Source organism: Rattus norvegicus, chromosome 3 (genome assembly GCF_036323735.1).
Source record: "Rattus norvegicus strain BN/NHsdMcwi chromosome 3, GRCr8, whole genome shotgun sequence".
In the NCBI taxonomy this organism is placed as follows: domain Eukaryota; kingdom Metazoa; phylum Chordata; class Mammalia; order Rodentia; family Muridae; genus Rattus; species Rattus norvegicus.
The window spans coordinates 31,622,011-31,647,733 of record NC_086021.1 but is presented as its reverse complement, the minus strand read 5'-3'; the positions used below and the strand labels follow the sequence as shown (position 1 = coordinate 31,647,733).

At 49.1% G+C, this 25,723-nt stretch overlaps 1 protein-coding gene across 3 annotated transcripts in view; it reads right to left on the bottom strand.

The window, feature by feature from the left end:
- Col5a1 (collagen type V alpha 1 chain) overlaps positions 1-25,723 on the bottom strand; it is a 148,623-nt gene that overhangs the window by 107,364 nt on the left and 15,536 nt on the right. For all 3 annotated transcript variants that reach the window (XM_006233873.5, NM_134452.2, XM_063284748.1), the window contains exons 2-3: positions 6,310-6,477; positions 1-179 (exon numbers count right to left, since the gene is read on the bottom strand). The exon at positions 1-179 is cut by the window's left edge and continues 35 nt beyond it. In XM_006233873.5, the coding sequence (XP_006233935.1) occupies positions 1-179; positions 6,310-6,477 (347 nt within the window). The remainder of the gene's footprint in view (positions 180-6,309; positions 6,478-25,723) is intronic.

The following is a 25,723-nucleotide window of genomic DNA, read 5'->3' as shown; positions in this document are numbered from 1 at the left end:
ATACTCTTCAGGCCCGGGCTTCCCTGTGTGGTCCTCATAGAGGAAGACAGGGGAGCGGCCCAGCTCCAGTCCCAACTGCTGGATGCCCTGCTCATTGTAAACGGAGACCAGGAAGGCCTGACTGCCTTTCTTGGCTTTCACGGTTGTCAGGATGGAGAAGTCCTCAGGAAAGTCAGACTCTGGAACAGAGGACAGGATGAGAAAGCCGTAGGAGAACCCAAACCCCGGCCAGCCCTGGCAAGCTGGGGATAAATAGGCCAGCTTAGAGATCGGACAAAGTCTGCTAGGGGTGGCGCCCCTCTGCAGCTTACCAGCCCCAAGGTCAAGCTTCTGCAGCCTCCTCCACCACCCAGGGCAAGCTGCCAGTTCAAGGCACACTTGAAACACAAGTATCTCAAGGAAAGCCCTTCCAGAGAGGAGCCCACAACACCCTCTGCTTGGCTACACCCTACACCTCCATGCATCCGTCATGAGTTCTCCTCGGGACCCACTGCATGAAAGGCTAGGTACAGTGTGCGTCTCATTCAGTGTCAGTCACAGGGGATGCGAGGAGGGGAGAGAGGGGAATGGAAGGCAGGCTTGGGGCATTGCCTAGACTCACACCTTCTAAGAGTTCCTCGTCAGTAAGCTAATCAAAGAAAAGGCAGAAATGAATTAAAAGGTACTCCCAGTTTAAAATTTTTAAGAAAAATAAATACCTTGTATGTTGAACAGGAAAGACTATCCCTCTCAATATAGGAAGTCCCTAGGCTGGCCCTGAGAGTATCTAAACCCACTCCTGATGCCACCCTTGGCTGACGCTCATTGAGACCTTGGCTGCCACCTTCCCCATGGATCCTACCCTCCGGTTTGCCACCAACTGCCTGGGTCTGATAGGATACAGGCCACACAGCTACTTAATGTGAGGAAAAGTGATCTACAGATATTCTCTCCCTCCCCCACCCATGGAGAGTGTACCTCTTAGATCCCTCGGGGGTGGGGGGTTGGGGGTGAAAACCCAGCAAGGTATCTGGCAGGAACAGGCTGACCAACAGAGCGGTGAAGTACCACCAAGCCACACTGTCTTCTCTGTAGATGCTGAGAGTCTGAGTTACGGGCTGGGACAGGGCAGGAGTGTCTGGCTATTTCACTTTCTCCTTTAGAGTTGGAACAAGGTCAGCCATTTGGCCCAAGAGGCCACTGGTCACTGCTGTAGCAGGCTCGGTCACAATTTCCTTGCAAAGCTATCCAAGGGTGCCCTCTGTTGTTGGAACTGCGTGCTGCAGGTACCATGCTGGGGAAAAGTAAAATATCCTAGATCTGGGATTGGGGGGTGGGTGGGGCACAAACAGGACATAATGACTTGACTGCTCTTCCTTCCTGTTTCTGATGCCGGACACAGGCAGAGGGAGCTCGTGGAGGTTGTGGGAGCTCCTGTCATGGAAACTATTCATTTCCTAGGGGTGGCACAGGGTATGGTGAGATAGGAAGCCAGTGGAAGAACTGCCCCATAGAGTTATGACCTCGCATGAAAGGGCCCTCAGACTCTGACGTGGGACAGTCATGTGTCCTAGCCCAAGTCAAGCACCCAAAGAGGCTGGGTGTGGAGGGACCTGTTGGTGCACTTGGCAGCATGACCTGCTCCCCTGGGGTCAATGTGACAACGTCAGGCCACTCTAATAGCCGACATGATGGTCATGCAGCTACCTGAGGTACTTGAGGAAAGATGGACTCCTCAACTTCCAGACAGGAAGCGTCTTGGAAAGGGACATGCGAGCCCTCACTGTCTTGCCGCCCTGAATGTCACACTGCACCCTCTCCTAAGCAGGGTGTGAAGAAAAATAGAGGTCTCCACCTTAGCTGGTGCTGATAGACACAGGACTGCTGTGCATGCCCAGGAGAAGGCCCCAGCTAGCCAGGCCAATGGCTGGCCCTTGTACCTCAAGGAAGTGGACACCAGATTGGTTCTCATAGCAGCTGAGAGGTCACTGTTTGTGCACTCCCTGACTCTGTGTCCCTTGCAGCCACTGACTGAAAGAGTGAGAAGCAAGGCACACTAGAGAATCCTCTTCGTCCATCATGATCAATGGTGGAGGGCAACCAGCCTGTCTCTCCCAGCTCATTAAAATGCCCTTCCTCGATGTTTAAAATCACTATGGTAACAAATTTTCTCAGCTCAGACAAAACTTGAAAAAGATGAATTATATTGAACATTAATCTCTCTCCTAGCAAAATAACAATGGATTTATAGTTCCTTAAAGAAGGTCTCTTTTCACTATGACAGGAGCTGGCTGCTGACACTGTACTCCAAGCTTCCCGGTAGTCTGGAGAAGTACATGTACAGTCTGGTGCCTCCTCATTGATCTCACTCAGAAAAGCCACCACTGAGGGGTGAGCACAGTGGAGAGCCAACAGCTTCCCTCATGGGGTACCTATCTCCTTCCACCGACACCCAAGGGCCCCAGTCCACGGCAGGAATACAGTAGGAGGCTAATAAATGCAGCTGTCGTGGAATTGGCTCTTCCAAGTCGATGGTTATGGGCTGACTGACGGATCACTTGCCTGGGTGAGGTGACCAATAGTTGTGACAGTTCTTCTAACATGGGCCAGGCTCCAGGTCAAGAGACAGACATGGCCCTCAATCCCAGGAAGTGACATTTCCATAGGGACAGAAATAATAGTCAAGTAAGTTATTTTCATAATAGCCAGTGTGCAGTGGCTTGGGAGGGCAAAGGCAGGAAATGACGTCAGGGTGTGGAGAGCTTGGGACAGGGAGCCAGCATGGCATTCCAGTGACCCCCCAGTAGTCCAGAGGGATTCTCACCTGCTCCCCTCCCCCTCCTCATGGGACTGTCCATTGGCAGTGAGGAAGGTGATGGCCTAACGAAGAGCTTTCATCCGACACTTCCTGCAGGATGGAGTTACTCTGGGGCCACCAAGTATGGCCCCAAGGCCGCAAGTGAGAACAGGGCACCTGCAGCTGGCCTATCACCATGAGATACCTGGGAACTAACAGGAATCCAGAGGAGAGTGCCTCCAACACCAAGTAGATGCCAAGGTGGGCCATCAACTCAAGGGCACCCTCATACCGCACAGTACAGGGTGTGTAAAGGATCCACCATCCTTCAACCAGAGACCCGATATCCTACTGTCTAGGGGTGCAAGAAACAAAACGTCCCTAAATTGGAAGGTTTCATACACCATTCTGTATGGGGACAAGAGGCAGGCCATCCCTCAACCAAGGGACTTTACATATAGATGGGGATGTTAGGCAAAGGCCATCCTCAAATCCCACTGTCAGGGGAAAGAAGGGTAAGACATTGCTAAGCCAAGATATTTCACGTCTTGTTGTTCAGGGAATGGGGTGAGGTAACCTGGAGCAGAGGATCTCACGTTCTATTACACAGGCAGGATGGGGACAGCCTCTCAGAGAACACACAGCTCTGCTCACTGAAGGAATACAGCACCTCTGTCCTGCTAACTGGGTAGACACAGGAGCAGTAAAACTTGGCTGTGTACAGGAAATATCCAGGACCACCTTCATGCATGTCCTGTTAGTTTCTTTTCAATATGGTGCCTACCCTGTGGGAGAGAATGGCCAGACCCTACACCATGAACAAGTATGCCCAGCCATCTAAAGACTCAGACCCACGAAGGCCATAAAGGGAAAATCATGCTGCTCGCTACGATAAGACTCCGGCTGTCGTGGAGATCAGCCACTAACCATGGGCTTCACTGAGCACTAAGACAATTACAGGGATCTATTCACGCTCTACTCGATCCAGCCTCTGCTGCAGTTGCCTGGAGCCCTTGGGCCTCCTAGTAAAGCTACCATAGACAGTCTCCCCACTCTGGAGCAGCCAGTGAGCCCCTGAACTCTGGAAGGAGGCACACGGTAGCTAGCACCCACCCTCATTCTTACCTAGGCTGCTGCAACGGCTGGCATGTGGCCACATGTGTCCTGTGGAAGACATCCCACAAGGTCTGACCTGTTTCCTAAGCACTTGTCAATCAGAAAGTCTGCAGTATCTTGCAGGATTTTCTTGGATTAACCCTGAGGTACGCAGTCTCAGACACCAGATGATGCATAATGCTGACCCCAGAACAGCTTTCCCAGACTGAGCTGTGGGGACTGACACAGAACCTCCTCTGCAAAGAACTCTGAAGCCACCGTGGCTACACTGGCCACTGTCAGACAATCACTACACAGCCCCGTACCCCCACATCCTAACTACAGCAAGTCTGAATATCACTACACAGCCCCGTACCCCCACATTCTAACTACAGCAAGTCTGAATGTCTAATGAGGTTACTACCTTGAGGACAGGAGAAAACAAAAACAAAAACTTTCTAGGACTGGGGCTGGGACTCCCCAAGCCCACATGAAGCTCTGAGCTTGATCACCGCAACTACGTAAACCTCATACTGATGCGTGCCTGCACTCTTAGGGCTAGAAAGGTGCATTCAAGAAGATCAGGAGTTCAGGTCATCCTTGGCTGTAAAACAAAACCTAAGGCTAGCCTAGAACAGCTGAGACCAGGTTAAAAAAAAACACATCAATGCCAGCCAGGTCTGGTGGACAAGGTCCACGATCTATCCCCCCACACTGGGGCATCTAAGGCAAGAGGACAAGAGTCAAAGGCAGGCACTGTGGGACATGCCTGTAATCTCACCCCTTCGGAGGTGGCAGCAGGAAGACAAGGTCTCCATAGCTGCTTGGTGAGTTCAAGGCCAGCCTCAGCCTAAATGAGATGAGACTTTGTCTCGAAAACAAAATAACAACTAGTCAACAACCACAAAAATATCCCTTATCATGTGATTTGGGAATCCACTGGATTTCCTGGGCTCAGCTACCTGATCCTGTGAGAATGCTTACCATAAGCTAGCCCAGGGAGAAGAGATTGACGACTGGAATTCTAGCTACCCATTCGGCTAGCACTCTTGCCTTGGGTAACAGTGGTAAAGAGACAAGTATCAGTAGGCTGCGTATAGCTCCGTGGGCTGAGAGCCCTTTTTTCTACAGACCTCCCCACACCAGCTTCATACTCCTCTGTCCCTGACTAACAGACCCTTCCAGCTTGGGCCCAGGCCTCTATGGCTCCAATTTGGGAATTCTAACTCTTGGGCCACAAGACAGAAAAATTACAACTCTCTGAAAAAGATAAGACTGAGGGTTCTCAAGGTGACCTCTTTTCCCCCAAATATGCTTTCTCCAAAATTAAGGTAGAGTCCATCCCTGCAGCTCCTCACAAGGAAGGGTGAGGTCCCCACTCAGAAAGGGTCATGGTGGGACATTAATCTTTACAGAAGAATGAGACCGGGCATCTGTGAGCTAGGGCGATTCCGCACTAAAGGTTTGCTCCTTGGAGACCATGAGCTGCTTCCCCTGTGGCTGCAAGGGAGGTGCATGGTGCACAATACCCATCCAGCCAATACGACACCTTGGACCAAAGCACCCAGCTTCTTCCTCAGATGTAAACTCTTAAAGTCAGAATGTCTCCAGAGAGATGCTGTGTGGAGAACAAACCCAGACAGAAGAGCAGAAGTGACAACACGGGGAGGTGGGGGAGCGGCAGAAGCATCATTCAGGGACACGGTGGAGACACGAGGGACAGCACAGGTTGATAAAACGGCCCAATTCTGCTTCAGCGTTGGGGTCGAATCCAGACCACAAAAGATTGAACACAGACTTCTAATTGCAGAAGGGGGTGTGTGTGGCTGACCAACCTCTATCGGGTCAGCAGAGTCAGAGTACCTCAGACTGAGCTGGCCGGCCCTCCTGAGGCAGGGAAAGAAGACTCTATCACCTGCCGGCCCCTGAATAAACCTGGAACACTTAATCAATCCCAGCAGATGTATACCTCTGTCCAGCATGGCTCCCTCTGGATACATAGTTAAAAGCAGATGTCTGACACCTAGCAGCAGAGTCTCATTAGGAATCCCAAGCCAGCTGCCAGTCAGTGTGTCTCTCAATGTCACTGGCCCCAGCTAGGCTCATGTTCCCCAGCATAAGCACTTCCTTTCCCATGACCTGAAATCTCACTTTACCTCGCCCCTTGGGGGGGGGCATCCACCTCCTTTCTGCCCCTTTTCGAGGTGGCCTGTCATTAGTGTAAGCACACCTACTTGGTTCCCATGGAGCATAGACAAGGCCTTACACACACACAAGTGGTGGGTGGGTGGTAGGTTTCGCTATAATGAGGAAGACTCCCAGAAAGCATCCCCATGGCTCCGATGCAACCACCCAATCAGGCCTCCTCTTTGCCCCTGGCCAGAAGTCTGAAGTCCCCAGAACTCTGCCACCTAGAACGGGAATGAGACATCTCTTACCAGGGTACAGCTGCTTGGTGGGCATGCTGAGCTGTGCATCTTTAGAGACTCGGTAGGCAACATCCGGCTCTTTGGAAGATCGTCGAGTGGCACAGAAACCTGTGGTTTTCGTTACGCCTGAGGGCAAATTGTGAAAATCTAGCATCTCCAGAAGATCTGTTGGCTGAGCTGCAAAGACAGAGAAGCTGTGTCATCCCCAAGGTAGGCACAACTAAGGGGCACCCCCAAAGAGAAGGTGAATCTTAGACAACTGAGACCAGGCCCCACCCAACCCTTTATACTCCCTGCCCCCAACAAACATCTGGTGTTCAGAATCATCTGAGGGCCTGCTCAGAAGGGACACCTCAAGAGCTCAACGGTTGCCCCTGCATTGATCAGCTTTGTTAACTTGGCCTTGTAAGAGAGATTCAGTGAGGAATTGTTTACATTTGGTTGTCTATGAGGGGGATTACTTTAACTGATATGGGAAGACACAGCCCACTTTGGGTGGCGCCATTCCCTAGACATGGGGTCGTGAAGAATAACAGTGAAGAAATCGAGTTGAACAGAAGCAAGAAGGTGAGTGTATGTGCATTCATTTCACTCTGCTCTTGACTGTGTATGTGATGTAACCAGATGTTTGAAGTCCCTGCCTTCCCCACTTCCCCACAATAATGAGCTGTAACCTGGAATTCTAAACTGAAATAAACTCCTTTCTCCTCTAAGTTTCTTTTTGCCGGGGTATTTTGCCACAGAGACAGAAATGAAGCTAGAACATCCCCAAACACAAAACATGCCCCTGTTGGAGCCCCCTCCTCACATCAAGAGGCCTTTGAGTCCACACATGCCCACCCAGACTACTTGTTTTCCTGTTTATCTATGACCAGTTTGAGTTACAACAAATAGGAGGCTCTTGGATGTCCAGCAGAGAATAAATTCCAAAGTGGTACCACAAGGGTGTGAAACCTCTGACACATGACCAGGCTAGACCAGTGTTGCACCGTCCTGTGGTTTCCTCTAGGATAAAGGATTCTGCTCTTCTATGGGAGATGAAGCCAGAGAGGGCTACCATGTCAAGGGAACTTAGTGCATGCAGAGGTCAACTCCTGCAGTGATAAATGGGCACCTGGATCCAGCTATGCCTGAAGCTGTCCTTACATGCCCATCAGTTCATTCTCAGGCTTGTCTGTATCAGAATGCAACTTATCCTGCTAAAAACTCAGCACTCACATCTGAAGGCCACAGGAGGCTGAAATTGGCTCATCCCTTGACTATCCACCCCCCCCAAGTAGATGCTACTGTGGGGCTCCCCAGGAGGACAGCTGAACTGTTTTTAAGAGGGTGTTAAAGAAGGATGATCCTGCAAACTTCCTCAGGGTGGGAATCCTCCAGCAGCAGCCACCGAGTCTTGAGCTTGTTAGCCTCTGCTCCAAAGAGGCCGGGTCTGCAGCCAACGTTTTGGCATCCTTCGTCATTTACTCCAGAGAAGAAGGGTTCCCCACCTCTACAGGAAACCATTATGAAGGACAGCGGCACACAGTGTGGACAGCCAGCCCACTATTGGTCCAGTATAGCCTCCACCCATTTCAGAATCCTGGGCAGCTCTTAGGCACTACCCAGTGTCCAGTCACTTCCCGGGCACTCCATGGTGACAAAGCCTTCGCCGAGCCCTCGTTTAGTGAACATCACAGGCAATGCTGAGTATGTTGGCAGGGCTGTGCGGCACAGTCCCAGGCCTGGACACAGCTGTGGGAAGATGGCTGTGCCAACTGCCAGCACACCTGGCCAGAATGACATAGCTCGGAACCTTGGGACATCCCGGAAACCCAGCTCTAAGGTTGGCAGTGTCCTAGGGAAGAGATGGGGATCCCAGCAGCATTTCCTGGACCCACATCACAGCATCTATACTATGATGCTCTTCCCAGACCAGGCTGAAGCCTGCTTTCCCCATTGTCAAAGCAGAGAGCGGTTTCACAGGAGCCTGCCTGGGATGTTTGCAGACCTGTATCGCAACAAGTTTAAAAGGCCACCAGACCTCTCCTAGGCCCAGTGCCACCCTTCCCGCTGGCCAGGGCTTTTCTGTGCCAGAGAGCAAGATATATTTAGTCTTAAACAAGGTGTGAGGAGCACCGGTGTAGTGTCCAGCGTACAGGCATCTGGACTCTCTCCCTCCCACACAAGATGCCTTATCCACCCTTCAAGCCAATGCCTCGCCCAGGCTGAGCACCTCCATTCTGCAGTGTCAGGGGCTATTGGAACAGGTAGATGTGCCTAAAAATCAGGGTCACACCAATCCCAGAGGAAGATCATGCCAGCTGAGGCCCACTAGAGAAGCCACAGAAGCCACTGGGAACCTGCCAGTGGGCAATCACCAGAACTCTGGAAGGAACGTGCTATTCACAGTGCCCTCAGGACTTGTCTGAGTCCCACAGACTGGAGGAGGACACACACAGTATTGCATTCATGGCCCTTGCTGCCAACAAGAAGCGTTTGCTTCAAAGTAAGAGGCACTGGCGTGATCCTGAAGAATCCAGAGACCCACTACCCCCTGCAAATGAGACCACCTCCAAGTAGTTTGCACGCAAACACTCCCTTGCTCTTTTCCAGGCTGTTCCACCTATGAACAGGTCAGGCTCCAGAGAGAGGACGGCCTGGTCTTATCTGTTCACTTCCGCTAGACCCAGCCTCCTCCCAGAGAGTCCTGCTCCACAGGCTGAGAGACTAAAACTACATTTCCCAGAGCCCTTTGCAATAAGAATTATTACAGCGAGCCAGAATCTACCAATCAGTGATTATCCTAGAGTGGAATGTAAGTTGTAATAAGCTCCCAGACTGCCCGAGGACCAGGTCCATGGTGAGGCAGTCATGGCACTAAGCACCCTGGATTCCATATCTGCAGCAGTGATCCTGTGAGTAGCAGCCTCAGTGTGATAGCTTGACAGTTGCCTCAGGACTTCTAACTCCAACAGGTTCTGCTCTCTAGACAGCTTGCCCTCCCTCAGACAGCCTACTACCAGGCTACACACATGCTATACTTGCCTTTGAGGACCATGCAGGAGGAGTCTCATCACATGGGCTCTCCTGACCTCTTAGCCAGAGATAGGCAACTAAAACTGAGCCACTGACAAGTGAAGCTGCAGGCCATGGCTCAGTCTATACTCCACTCAGAAGGGCCGAAAGAGGCAGACAGGTCGTGACAAGGCTCTAGAGCAGCATTCCACGGTCTAACACCAGGAGGTCCCAGGCTTTAAGAGCAAATGGAACACGGTGTCTGCTTTTAGAAAGAACAGAAATTGTTCTGGTCATAGCTGGCATCTAGACACCCCCATCTCCTGCTCAGACCCAGAAATGGACATCTGGGAGGACACCAGCCTGCTGTAGAGGAGAGCCAGTCCCATGTTCAGCAGCCTAACTCTTGGACGGGAGCCCCTGGCAAAGGAACACATCCCAGCCCACAGTGCCAACACTGCAAAAGACAGCCTGCTCTTGGGAAGGCCAGTGAGGCCCGGGTCACCATCTGGAGCTACTCACAACATGTCCTCAGAATAGAATCTAAAGTCCCAGACTTGCTGCTTTCTGCCACTTCAGTCCTGCCCAGCCCAGGGAATGGAAACACTCAGAAAGGACCCTGGTCAGAGCAGACCTCCAGCTCAAGCAAGAGGCTGGGGGCAACAACATTCACAGGCAACAGCAGAGAGAGGTGAGGTCCTGACAGGAGGGCTTCATGAAACAGCTCTCAGGATTCATCATGCACCCCATCGCACTGGGCTTAGGCACCAGAAGAAAAAGAAGGGCAGAGCCTCTGTCCTGTGCCGTGTTTGTTGAATGACTAAGTGAGCCCTGACTTTTATACATAGCAGGTCAAAGGTTAATAAAGTCAGCTCTCCTGTTCTGCTTTTGTGAATGAAATTCACTTCACCTTGCTGCCATGCTCCATCTCCCACCAGGCTCCATTCTCAGAGCAGCTGCGAGCAGAGAGATTGAGCTATGAGCCTGGGTGTTGCAGAAGGGAAGCAGTCGGAGGTCCTGAGACGTCCCACCCCTGACTTGGCTATACAACCCTTTGTTCCAATTAGTTCACACACACCCTCAGTAAACTGCACATTTAAAGCACTTGCTGGGATCAGGAGGCCTCCAGCCCACCTACCTGTCTGGCATAGCTCTGTCCCCAAAGAGTTCCACAGGGCTTCATGTGGTCTCTGTATGCTCACAGGAAAATCACTGTCCCAGAATCCCCAACACAGCCTCTGCCCCACTCACTGGTCACTCACTAGTGATTGGTATCGCACCAGGGGTGAGGGGGTATTGAGACTTAGTATTAGACATCTGAGCCCAAGCTCTGGCTGGTATTTTATCACCTAACAGTCAAGCAGGCCTCGTCCCATGCTACTACCATGATCCAAAGCCTGCCTCAGACACCAGGCCTTCCCCACACCGCACTTCCTGGGAGAAACTGTGGTCCACAGTTGCCACCTTTTTCTGATTGCCAAACCTTGGAGAAAATGAGGAATATACAGAGACTGAGGAACTCAAAGACTGAGAAAGACAGAGTTGGGGGCAGACAAACAGAAAAACAGACAGTGAGGTGCTCTGTGTTGCAAGCTTCAAGGTCAACATCTTCACCTTCAAGAGAAGAACGTGTGGGCCTTGCAGATGACCGCCCAGGTTCGACTCTGTAGGTTCACAGACAGAAGAGCCAAAGGTTCAGTGACAAGGGCTGCACTAACAGCCTCTGTCCTAAACAAGCACATGAAATGGAGAGAGCTACAGCCAGCATCCAACACTACACAGCAGGCTGGTGCCAGCCTCTCCCTCCTGACCAACCCACAGACACAGGACAGCAGCCTTCATAGCCTGGGGCAGCCCATCTCCCACTCTCTCCCCCTCAGCTTCCTAGGGCAAAAAGCCAGTTTTAGCACAGGCCACACCAGAAGACAAAACAGCACTGGAGGGTCTGCCCAGGTCCCTCCCACCGACCCTCCCTGAGAGTAGTGGCCTCATCCAAGGTCAGCCAGGGGGTTGGAAAACAAACAGGGTGACTTTCAGGCCCTGATGAAATTCTTTTCCAGTGACTAAGGAGGGGACAAGGGAGGGCGTGGCCAGGACTTCAGGCAGGCAGTGCTGGCTTTTGGAGCTAGCCAGGCCCTCTTCCCTCCCTGCTCTCCCCAGGCCTCTAGCTGTTGGTGCCCTGACCTCAGATCTTTCACCAGGCTCACCGCTACCATAAACATAGGTCCCTTCACCTCCTATAAACTGTCATTTATAGCTCCTATTTTTCTCCAGGCACAAGGTCCTCAGCCTGCTACCACAGCTTGTTCCTCCCCCAGGAAGCCTGAACTGGATGGCTTATCACAGGGACTCACCCCACCATGGCCCATCCAAGGGCATGCTTAGTTTGCACAGCACACAGCATGACAACTTTCCCCATTTAGCCCCAGATTGTCACAATGGCCATTTGCACACCTGTGACAGACACCAAGGCACAGCAGACTCAGCAGTGTGAGGCTGGGTGGGGCCGGACTCCCGGGAATGGTTTTTTCTCTTCCACAGGGTCTGGAGCCATGTCCCCCAGCTGTGGGACCTGGCCAGCGATGAGCTGTTATAAGGGTAAAGTGCCAGCCATGTAGGTGCCTGCACCTGGGAGGGCTTGCTTTGCCTACCCCATTCTCTACCATGGCACTACCTACTGGACACTTCCCACTAGCCCCTCAGGGCAGGAGCTGGGCACTATAAAGTACAGGATGACAGTCCCAGCAACAAAAGGGGGAAGGGAGATCAGAGAGGGAACAAAAAGAAAGGCATGGTCAGCCAGACTTCACATCACGGTATGGGGTTGAGGGTAAGACACGAAGAACTGACTGGAACTGAAGGAGAACTTGGGCAGCCAAAGGCAGAGGTGTCTCTTCACAGAGTGGGAACTGGAAGTCAGTTCTGTCTCTGGGAAGCAGACCTTGGGATTTCCCTCTGCACAGGCCACCCACCTAGCAGGCATATCCCTGATCCTTTCTATGAAAGCCCAGGGTGCCCTAGGCAGTAGGGCTCTGCCTCTGGAGAGCATGAATGGAGGGTCATGCAGGTGGGTGGGGGTGGGGGAGACCTTCGTGGAGCGTGGGAGGGTGGTGGATGGGAGGGTACATGCATGGAGGGTGGGGCTGCTGTATGCTGTTCTACTATGCGCAGCTCTCTGCTCCTAGAATGCCCAGTATTTCCTTCCCAACAATTGCCACGTTCATTTTGCCGCCCTAAAGTCTGAAGGGATGAGCTCTCCAGACCCACATGGGTGGTAGTGGTGGACAGTCCAGAAATCAGCAGCATAGCAAGAAACAAGGTCTCTGAAAGAGAGAGCCCCTGTTGGGGAGGGACAGAAGAGAGTATGTGAACGCTCTCTGAGAGGTGGAGGGGAGCAGCAGGTGAGCTGTCTCATAACACCTGCATTAGGGGTACAAGCAGCCACTTGGGCCAGACAGGTTGTCATCTCTGACTACAGAGACCAGCAAGGCAAGGATTATACCCACTAGGACTGTACGCATGTGCAACATTTCTGTCTCAGGAGGGAATGACAGAGGCTCTGGACTATGTACCTCCCTGCCCATCACCCTCACTCGTGGTCTTCAGAGCCTGCCCTTCAAAAGGAAACTTAAAAAAGCTGGGGAGGATGCCTAAGGTCTTGATCAGACTTCCACCAACTCTATACTGGGATCCATAGCCTTCACTCCTCCCTCTACATCATGCCACAGGAAGCTGGTAGGATGCTCTCAGAGCAGATGTATCACTGAGTCCCCACTCCTCACAGGTATCCATGCAGGAGAGTGCTGGGCATGGTCAAGGGACAGGGTGAGGTCACTCCAGGGAGGATGGGCAGAAACGCTGCCCTTGTTACAGAACATCAAAACACTGAACATCCTCGTCATTCAGAAACCACCCTGGAAAGACAGGTCACTAAACCCAAAGCTGTAAGTTCCATCAACCCTCAGGATGGAAGAACAGATACAGAATGATGGATGAGTAGTGAAAGGGGAAAAAGGGTGGTTGAAGAATGGCTTTGTGAATACGTGGGAAGATCAATAAAGAATGGATGGGTGGCTGGCTGGGTGAGTGGCTGGCTGGCTGGCTGGGTGGGTGGATGGATGGATGGCTGGGTGGGTGGATGGATGGATGGATGGGTGGGTGGATGGGTGGATGGATGGATGGCTGTGTGAGTGGATGGGTGGATGGATGGATGGATGGATGGATGGATGGATGGATGGATGGATGGCTGTGTGAATGGGTGGATGGATGGATGGATGGATGGATGGATGGATGGATGGATGGATGGATAGATGGATGGCTGGCTGTGTGAATGGATGGGTGGATGGATAGATGGATGGATGGATGGATGGATGGATGGATGGATGGATGGATGGAGAGATGGGTGAATGAATGGGTGGGTGGGTAGATGGATGGATGGATAGATAGATAGATGGATGGGTGGATGGATGAATGGATGGGTGAATGGATGGATGGATGGATGGATGGATGGATGGATGGATGGATGGATGAGGAGATGGAGAACCATGGATAATTGCATGGGTAGAAGAAGGAATATATTCAAGAGCATATACCATGAATGGAAAGACTAAAATTAAATTACTTCATGAGTTAAATGAAGTAGCTCATGAAGGGCCACATAAGTCATCATTACCCAGTCCTACCCTCAGTAAAGACTATCAATATGTTCCTCAGTGCCCTGCCTGGCTCTGTGGCTAGACTGGGCAAGCATCTCTGACCACTTGGCTTTTTCTCTTTCATCTCAAAGGCCCTTCTTCATTCCTGGCAGAAAGCTGTGGGTTCTAGGAAGCTACTGACCACTGTGTTCCAGACAGTCAGTTTTATGGAAAATCTGGATAAGGAAAAAGAGGGGATCTGCCCCTTCACTTATTACAGAGGGTGCCAGTGCTCCAAGGCTTCTCTCCTTTAGAATGTGACTGCCCATCTCTCACCCCTCCTGAAGGCCAGCCTGAGGTCTAGACATCTGACATCTTTGTATTACTTTGTATACTAAACCCAGACACACGCTGAGACACCTTCAAAAAGGCTCAGACACATGCACCTTCAATTCCCCCTAATGCAATCCCCTAAGAACAGAAGGTACAAAGATCACCTGTAATACACACATACTATTGTTCAAAATAGAGCCAAGCCAACTGGAAGGACTCCATAGAGGGTATGGGGAATGGAGGGGTGCAGACAACATATGCAAAGGACTCCTGCAAGGAGGCTTGAAGAGTAGGGAGGAAGATGCAATGTTATATGGGAATCGGCAGATGCCACCATGCAGACTCTGAGACCATGTGAGCATTGGGCTAAGCACAGGAGTGCCCCACACCAGGCAGCAGAAGGAAGAGAGGATGTGTCTAGCTTCTCCCAAATCCGCTCAGCATCTTTTTCTCCTTTTCGACGACCACTGCTGCTCTTCATGTATGGTTATTACTAGACAAGTTTCTCTCACCCTGTCCTTTCTCAAAGAATTATGACCACAACAGAATGGAACCTGTGTCAAGGACATCATGCCTACAGCCAACTGCCAAACAAGATGTGTCACGGAAGGACAGGCTGAATGCCAGGCCCCTTGAATACAGGCATTGCCAGCAGAATCTGCTCATTGTGAGCAGAGTAAGGAACCAAGTGGTTCATCTTGCTTCCTCAAAGATAGTTTCACCTCATTGTTCTGCAGGAAGTGGGGGATGATGCCAGGAGACAGATTATGCCCGTGGGTTGGTGGTGCTTGAGTGGGTGTGGTTTGTAGAGCCACACCAATGACTGGAAGGACTCAGGGAGTGGCTGGTCAAGGTTCAGCATCTATATGGCCATGAACCTGTGTTAAGAGATGATGTCATAACTGTGCCAGTGGCAAGTGAGACCCTCTCAGGGTCCCGCCGCTCATAGGGTCACTGAGACCTGCAAGGCAGCTCCATACTGCCTTTCCTCAGCAATGACCCATGAGCATGTGCTATGTCCTAGCATGCTGAAGGTCCGTGCCACCTCTGATTCATTCTGGAGTCAGACAAGGTCAAAGCTGTCTTATCCCAACCATTTCCAGATGGATGGCCTGTCACCACCAGAAACAAAACCTTCCTGGATATTCTGGCAGAGCTTTTAAGGCTCACAGCGGTGAGGGGCACCATCCTTGGTGCCGATAAGGTCCACTGACCCAGAAACTAACCAATAAATCACCCACTAACAAGTCAATAAACAAATGAGCCACCCACTAACTAACCAATGAACAAATGAGCCGCCCACTAACTAACCAATAAACAAATGAGCCACCCACTAACTAACCAATGAACAAATGAGCCGCCCACTAAATAACCAATAAACAAATGAGCCGCCCACTAACTAACCAATAAACAAATGAGCCACCCACTAACTAACCAATGAACAAATGAGCCACCCACTAACTAACCAATGAACAAATGAGCCACCCACTAAATAACCAATAAACAAATGAGCCACCCACTAACTAACCAATGAACAAATGAGCCACCCACTAACTAACCAATAAACAAATGAGCCGCCCACTAAATAACCAATAAACAAATGAGCCACCCACTAACTAATAAACAAATGAGCTAACCACTAGTCAGCCATTGAACAAATGAACCACCCACTAATTAACCAATGAACAAATGAGTCACCCACCAAGTAACCAATGAACAAATGAACCATCCAGCAAGTAACCAGTAGGGAAAAAAAAATGTCAACCAACTAACTAATAAGCAAATTAATCAACTCACAAATCAAGGAATAAAATTAATCAACCAATGTACACACACACACACACACACACACACACACACCAACTAACTGACGGATAAACTCACCAGCCGTCTAATCAATAAACCAGTGAATCAGCCCATCAATCAACCAATGAGCCAGCTAACCAATAAACAAATGAACCGGCCACTACTAACCAATAAACAAATGAACCGGCCACTAACTAACCAATAAACAAATGAACCAGCCAACAAATAAAGAAGTGTGTGCTGGGTGCTAAAGGCAACCACTAGTGGCAGGAGCCTTGAGTGGAAAGGAGGCCTACAGGATCGTAGTGAGGATATGGCGGCCAGGCCACACTAGCCTGCCATCTCCTCTTTGGGGTAGATTGTGTAGAAAGGTTTGTATTGTGCCAAGCTGTGCAAGATTGCTTGTGAGATAAAGGCAAGGTCCATGCTCATCAGGACGGAGCTGGTTGGATCCAAAGAAGCTTTCCATGTCTAGCTCACTGCAAAAATGGAGTGGGATGGGTCAACCCATGCAGCCTAACATGGTAAGGTGGCCAGAACACGCTGCTAAGTGACCACAACCATGTTCAGAGACACTGATAGCATTCAGTGCCCTGTGTTGACCTAGGTAACCGAAATCAATAAACTCTGAACCCACACCCCGATCTAGAACAAACGACCCAGGGGTGGATAGACTGGGATGGATCCAAGATCGGACACACGTGTGCTTGTCACATCTTCATCTACTGAAGAGCAGCGTGAGTATCGGTGTAGTCCTAGCACAATCTCCTTTTTAAAAATAGTCAAAAGGATTTAAGTGTGAGCATTTTAAACCAGGCATAGCTCTTTAATTCAAGAGTCTGTCGAGTGATGCCCTCCCTCTAACAGAGGTGAGGTCTCTGGAAAGTGAATTATGCATGTGACCACGGGGACACACTACCAGCTCTTCAACCTTGGCTTTAAAAGCCATGGACCTACCTCTGCAGACGTCAGGCTACAGAAACCCAGGGGGTTCTCTAGTGGGAATTATGGGGATGGGGATTCTCGGTTCACTGGGGGACAGGGTGTCAGTCTACTAGCAGGGACTCAACACCTCCAGTGCAGGTTCTGCCCTCTACACTGGGACAGGCTTGCACCCTGGAGGAGAGGAGCGAAAACAGGATCACCACACATCTGAAACTGCATCTGCACATGTGCATACAGGCATGTGTGCATGGGGGCATGGACACACACACACACACAGGCACACAGGCACACACACACACACAGGCACACACACATGCACATACACTGTATCAATATGTGTTTTGCAAATTTCTTACTACAACTATCTCTCCATTTTCTGCAAAGTGTGGGGCTTCCACCTGCTTCCCACCTGCTGCGGCTCATGGCTTTGTGGCTTTCCCAGGTTAGAACTCTGTCCTAACTTACGTTCAAAACCGATGCTATCCTTTATGGATCTAAGTCCTGACTGTTGTATATCATGCCTTGTAATTGTACATCCAGGACACAAGTTGTGGATAAGAACTGTCTCCCACCATTAGTGCCTTGATCAAAATCAAATGATCTTTCCGGGCACGGCATGCCTTTCATCCCAGCAACCTGGAGGCAGAGGCAGGTAGATCTCTGAGTTTGAGGCTAGACAAGGCTACACGGTGAGGCCCTGTCTCAAAACAAAGAAGCAAACAAATGATCATACCCATGTGTATGTGTATGAGTATGTGTATGTGTATGTGTATGTGTATGTGTATGTGTGAATGTGTGCATGTGCGTGTGTATATGCATCTGTGTGTGCATGTGTACATGTATGTATGTGTGTTTGCATGTGTGATTGCATGTGTGTGTTCATGTGTGCGTGTGTGAATTGTATGTGCACATATGTGTACATGTGTGCATGTTTGTGTGTTTGAGTGTGTGCACACATGGGTACATGTATGTATGTATGTGCGTGTGTACGTGTGTGTGTGTGTGTGTGTGTGTGTGTGTACACTGCTCATCTACTTTGTCCTATCCATGAGTCTGTGCCTTTATGCCAAATTGCATGACCTTTGTCACTACAGATGACAGTCATAAATCCAGTCACTCTCAACCTATGGCTTGTCACTCCTTTGGGGGTCGCATATCAGATATCCTGCATATCATATATTTACAAAATGATTCATAACAGTAGCAAAATTGCAGTTATGAAGTAGCAACAAAGCAACCAAGGCAATGCTACAGTTGGAGGTCACCACAACATGAGACGCTTTATTAAGTAAGGGCCACAGCTTTAGAAGACTGAGAAGCACTGTTTTACACTGACACGGCACAAGTCCCCTAACACAGAATCTGGGGAGGTGTCAGTAAAGTCCCTGTCTCACAAGTATGAGGACTTGAACTCAAATTCCCCAAAAGCCCACATAAAAGCCTGGCCTGGCCAATGATGTGTGTCTGTGACGGCCATGCTGCTGTGTGGTGGGGGCGTGGCAGGGGAGTGGACAGGCAGGCAACTTCCTGGAGCTCAGCATCCTCCAGGGTTGATGACCTCTGTGTTCAGTGAGAGAGTCTGTCTCGAAAATAAGACGAGCAATTGAAGAAGACACCATCAGACTCTGGCCTCCACACACAAGCATGCATATTTGCGCACGCGCGCGTGCACACACACACACACATACACACACACCATACACATACACGCTATACATATACACATTCACACATACAAATACACACACATATTCACACAGACATACACATACACGCTATACATATACACATTCACACATACACATACACACACATATTCACACAGACATACACACACACACACCATACACATACACACTATACATATACACATTCACACACATTCACACACACCATACACACACACATTCACACACACCATACACACACACATTCACACACACCATACACACACCACACACACACAATACATATACACATCCACACACACACATACACACACACATTCACACAGACACACACACCATACACACACACTATACATATACACATTCACACACATACCATACACAGACACACCATTCACACACACACACCACATACAAACACACACAAACACACACACACACACACACACACATACTACATACACAGAAAGTTAAGAATCACCCACATTCAATCCCCTTCAATCTATGGGTCAGCTTAGGACAAAGGATGCACTAATGATTTGAGTCTTTTGATCTGTGAGCTTGGTATAACTCAGTGTGTTTACAATTTTTATTTTGCTAAGTGATATTCTGTAATATTTGCTATACAAACCCACATGCTTTGCTTTATTCTATTAGGTTCACGAATTCCACATTGATGCTGTTGTAATGCTTTTAAGTTTCTCATTTCGTTGTTTCTTACTTCTGTCGAGAAGTACAACTGATTTTTGTATATTGGTGTCATACTCTGTTACCATCCTAAATGGTATGCTTAGCTTTTGAGGCTGCTTTGTAGACTCCTTTGGGTTTTTCCTTAGACTACCGTCCGTCATCTACAAATAAAGACAGTCTTCCTCTTTCCTTACAATGTCTAAGCCTTTTGTTTCCTTTTCCTGCCTTATTGCAATGGCAAGGATTTCCATTTGAGGTTACATGGAAAGCTTGTAGCCTCGCCCTGCTTCTTGATCTGTGCTCATCACAGGTTTTACATACAGGACTTTATCAGAATGAAGAAGTCTTCTTTTATCTCTTGCTTACTGACCCTGCTCTTGCTCATCAGAGTTTCAGTTTAAAACACGTGTGCAAAGTACATGTAATCCCAAGCTTGCACATAAAGGCACAGATAAGCAGAAAAAAAGCAAATGTATCAAGGTATTCACTTCGTAGTGTGCTTGACTACAATTAATAGAAACCAACATCATCACCATCGCCATCTTCACTGTCATCACTACCACCACTACCACCATCAGCAGCAGCAGCAGCACCCACTTCCTACCATCGCCACCATCATCACCACCATCCTCACCTCTCACCTCCATCATCATCAATACCACCATCACCATCAGCACCAGCACCACAGTCCCCATCACTGCCAACTGCCATCACCACAACTTAAGAGATTATGATGTTTTGTTTCTTCTCCTCTTTTTGGTAGTGTTTAATGGTTCCATATGAACACGTTGCGTTGATATCATATTAAACAGGCAGCGAGTGCCAGTTAGTGGCCAGCAGGAAGCAGCACTACACAGATACATAGATAAATGCCCTTCTCTCTTCGTGTCTACCGCAAACAGCAAGATGGCCCCAGTGCCCATGGTCTTTGCCTCGATAATGGGCAATTTGCAACTGGCCTTTCTAAAACAAAACCATGTTTTCAATTCTCAGGGCTGTGCACGTATCACAGGAGACTGGCATTTGAAGGAGGCCACCCTACGCTGTTAGTCTGCCCAGGGCCGCTTGGCGCGTCTTGGGTCTGCCTCACCCTTGTCCTTTCAGATGAAATGTGGACAAAAGGCGAATGTGTCTGTTGGCTGCTAGCTCCTCCCAGCAGGGCGGCAAGCTGGCATTGCCTTAAATTCTCTTGTCAGAAGAAATGGCTTTAGAAACAGAAGGAAAGTGGCCTCTGAAGATATCTTAATGCCTATTAACTGTTAAAAAGACAGCAAGATGAGCAGGGAGGTACGTGGGATTCTTTTCAGGTTACAGATGCCAGCTTCCAACAGCCTTTCATCGTGAGCACATCCTCCATTCACACGGTTCTCCAGGACTGAATGATGCTTCTGTTAGAACACAGGCTGCACCCTCCCGATCAGGAGGCATTTTGCCAGTTCTGTGTACAGGCTGACTGGCTTGTCTCCAACTGTTTGCTTACGGTTTACAACAGCGAGTAGACAGATACCTTCTTACCAGTGTTTCCTGTCCCTCTATTTGATTATCTGCACGACTCTGAAATGATCTAATTCAATTGCATGATGCGAAACCGTGCATTGGTCACTCTGACCCTTGGATAAGCATCTCACACCACACCCCAGGACCAGACAGCATTTTTCCATTTCCAAGGCTCAAGGTCAGTCCTGTGGAGGACAGAAATGACCTTAAGGCTGAGGAGCAGGAAATAGACTCTTTCCTTCGATAAGCCCAGGCCATGGCTGAACACTCACTATCCTGTCTCATGAGTAAACCACACTGGCTCTCTCGGCCTTATTCCCAAGAGTACATAGGAAGGGGCTCTACATCACTCTGCAGACTCCCAAGCTGCGGCTAGCCCTCCTGGGCTGCACACCATTAGCGTTCTGGACAATGCCTTCCTAAGACGGATGGGACAAGGCCTTTCATGACAACCGTCTTCTTCCAGCTCAGGCTGTCTCTCTCCCCAGTGTTCAGGAGCACACAGCCCATTCCGCTACCTTACAGATTCTTCAAGCTGTGATGTGTTTCCCAAACACAGTCACCCAGTGGGACCCCTGGCAGGGAGGGGACCCTGGCACTGGCAGAATGTGGAATGCTTGCTCAGCGGGCCCCAACTAGGACTTGTCAAACACAGATGACCAGAAAGGGAAGGAAAGAATAGGAGAATGGCTAGTATCTGTTAGGTGTCTACTGGGTTCTAGAAGGTTGCATCATGATTTCTGACTCATGGAAGGACAGCTATGAAGTGTGGAGTGTAGATGGGCTGTTCTTACACATTCAGCTACGCATGTTGACCCGTGACTTGGAAGTACTTCTCCCATTCTCTAGACTAGGAAACACTCACAGTCACCTAAAGGCCTAAGGGGCCTAGCACGCGTCTCAGGTGTAAGAAAGGGCCAAGCTGGGTCTCAAGCTTTAAGCATCCCCTGCTGCCTCTGCAGAAACGGGAGGTTACTTCTTCATGGTGGACTGAACCACACACCCATTTTACAGGTGAGGTCTACCTTGACGCCCAGGATGTGGTAGTTAGATGGTAACTGCCCACTGTGGCAGGAATGGAATTCGAAGACTTCAGGACTCCACTATTCCTATGCTGGGCATGTGAGTAAGTGTCTCAGAATTCACCCTAAGGACACAATTGGAGAGACTGGAAGGATCTCCTGGAAAGATGTTCACCCAAGCTCCATTTACAACAGCCTACAGCTGGAAGCAGCCCAGAGCCAGCACCAGACAGAGCCAGTTAACTCAGCTACAGTGAGAGTCTCAGATTCAGACATTTAAAATAACCTTTACTATAACACACTGTTACAACTGTCCCATCTTTGCAGTTGTCCTTCTGGAACCGTGCCCAGTCTGCGAACGAATGCTTGCCACAGGTATGCACACACAGTAACAATTGCAGCACACCCAGGCTTCTCTGTAACTGTGGTTTCCAGCATCCCGAGGGGAGGCTTGGAATGTTGGATGGGGGTGGGGTGCAGTGGCTGTACTTACAATGAATTCCCGATGACAGGCCAGAGGACTCTCATTCCTGAACAGATCACCGAAAGCCACTCCACAGAAAAGAGGCTACAGTGTCTGAGCAGAACAGACCCAGGGGCCTTCGCTGAACCCCGAGAGCCCGATCTCCAAGGATGCTCGATGAAGCTTGTGGGAACCTCATGAATGGATGAAGACCTGGCAGTCCTCAGATGCAGGCTGCCCTTCCACAACCTCACAGAGAAGGTGCGTCAATGAGCCAATTGCAGACTTATCCCGGGCTCGCTTTCCGAGCTCTTGTGTTCGGTTGGTTGGTTTGGTTTGGTTTTTGTTTTGCGAAACAGGGTTTCTCTGTGTAGCCCTGGCTGTCCTGGAACTCACTCTGTAGACCAGGCTGGTCTCCTTGAACTTGGAGATCTGCCTGCCTCTGCCTCTCAAGTACTGGAACTAACGGCTTGCATCACCACGGCCTGGCAGCTTCAGGAACAGTTAAAAGCCTACTTCTCATTGTGTGCATGGATGTGTGTGTGCCATGCATGCAGGTACCATAGAGCTCAGAAAGGGGCACTGGATTCCCCTGGAACTGGAGCTACAGGTGGTTGTAGCCTCATAACCTCAGTCCTGGGAACCAAACTCCAGTCCTCTGCAAAAACAGTTTATGCTCTAAACCACTGAGCCATCTCCCCAGCCCTTGCTTTATAAACTTCTAAGGCCGCAGACTGTGTTTACTGTTACTTCCTCCAAAAGGCACACAGCCCAGAGCAGCCGGTTCACACTTCACTGCCTCTGTTTTTCTGTAGCTGGAGATCTGCCTGCTTCCCAGCAGAACACCTCTGGGGTCCTGCACTCAGCTCTCAAAAGAAGTAGGGAAGAACTGTGGCCTGGGGACCTGCTACCTGCTCTGTGGGAAAACCCGAGTCCAGATATTTGAGCATCCTTTCCCCTGGTTGACACACGTGTAACCATGGATCTGGGTGTTTTCCCCGGAAGGGGAGGGCTCACAGTGGGAGGAGCCCTCTTCTTTGCTAGGCTTCATCTCAAGTTTCTTGAAGATGGGCACTGCTCAGTGAATTCTGAGCTCCTTCCTGTCCTGTGGGCATGCCATAACGTATTTAAATGCATCCCCCATGGCTAGGCATGGTGATGCATGCCTGTGATCCCAGCATGCACTGAGGCTAGCCTAGGCTACTTAAGGAGAGTCTATCTGGACAAATGACTCCTCTTGGTGAGCATGCAGGTGTTTTGAACACCTGCTCTTCCCAGAAGCACCTTGCACACACATGAATGAGAAATATAACGCACTCCAAGGGACAGAGCCTCTGGGTCAAAGGGCCCACGCATTTTAACATCGCAATAGCTACTGTTGGTTTACTGCTGTAGAGGGGCAAGATACAAGTGTCACTTCCTCAGCTGACAGTGCATGGTGTAGCCTTGGCTTCACCTTTGTGCTATCCTTATTAAAGTTTCAAATGTATAAAAATTGCAAAGGTTTTCCTTTCAGAGAACTGATTTGACCTTTGAACTTTTTATTGATTTGTGGGAACTCTTAGCATATGATACCGTATTGACCCCTTTCCTGGCATGTGGGTTTACACTTTTTTCTTGTATTGGTGACTGCCTTTACCTTCAGACAGACAGAAAAGCTCAAATAACAATTCTCTTTTACAGTTTCTGAGGTTTACGTCACACTAACAATGTCATTCCTGCCCGCCCCACCCCCACCGTGGCCTCATGATCATAAACATCTACTTCCCTTGCTTTCTTCTAGTGGTTTTGTGGTTTCATTTTTTAAGTTCACATCTTTGATCCATCAGGAATTAATCTAGTGAGAGAGGAGGGTAGACAGAAGCATCTTTGCCCCAGATGGCTTCTCCATTATCCCAGCCCAGTTCAGTGATTAATCCCTTCTCCCAAGGCCCTTGTGAAACTGCAGCCTTTATTAGGCCCTAAACTCTAACCCCTAAAGTCCCGACTTTTAAGGGGAAGGGTTATACGTCTTCCACCAACAGATGATTGGCTCACATGGAATGGGGGTACACTGCTCACCAGCCCCCCAACATGTTCTTCTCCCTAAATGCAGCCCAGGAAGGAGGACAGAGCCTTCTTTCCAGTCACCCCTGCAGCAGCTTTCTCTGCAGTAGGTAGCTTGGAATCTGAGGCATGAGGGTCACCCAAGTGTCCATCGTAAGAGAGGCACTGTAGCAAATCTAGTACTCACAGAGGTCGGGTAGGTGTGGTGACACCCACAGCACACACGGCACAAGGACACGAGTCCTCGATGCTGCCTGCAGGCCTCAGGGCTGTCATATTCAGGGAGGGCACCCAATGAGCACAGGGCCCTTGGTAGAGTGTCTGCAGGGACTGGAACAGCATCCAGGTGCTCCCTCAACAGCCACTGTGACAAATTCCTTCCTTTCTTTCTTCAGGCCATGAGCTCTGACTTTAAGAATTATAAGTGGTTTTAGCTACCTTTTCATTAATTTTCCTCTTTTCCAAGGCCATTGCAATGAGATGCATCTTTCACCACAAAGCATATATGTATATGTATTGTATATATATATATGTATTGTATGTGTATATGTATTATATATGCATATGTATTGTATATGTATATGTATTGTATGTGTATATGCATTGCATATGTATATGTACTATATATGTATATGCATTGTATGTGTATGTGTATATGTATATGCATGTGTATGTGTATATGTATTGTATGTGTATATATTGTATATGTATATGTATATGTATATGTATATGTATATGTATATGTATATGTATATGTATACGTATACGTATACGTATACGTATACGTATACGTATACGTATATGTATTATATGTGTATGTGTATATGCATTGTATATGTATATGTATATGTTTGTATGTGTATATGTATTGTATATGTATGTGTATTGTGTGTATATGTGTATATGTATATGTATGTATATGTATATGATGTATGTGTATATGTATATGTATGTATCTGATGTATATGTATATGTTTGTATGTGTATATGTATTGTATACGTATGTGTACTGTGTGTATATGTGTATATGTATGTGTATGTATATGATGTATGTGTATATGTATGTATATGATATATATGTATATGTATTGTGTATATATTATATATGTATTGTATATGTATATATCATCATTATTATTAAAGGAGGAGGAGGGAAACATATGGGGAGGCCACCCTCAGTGGGAACCTGCCTCTGCTGGCCCTATTCTCACCAGACTGACCTGGAGCCCCTGGAGACCCAACCCGAATGGGATCTACTCTTCCTCCCTCCTGGGCGGGCATGAGAACCAGAGCTGCATAGGT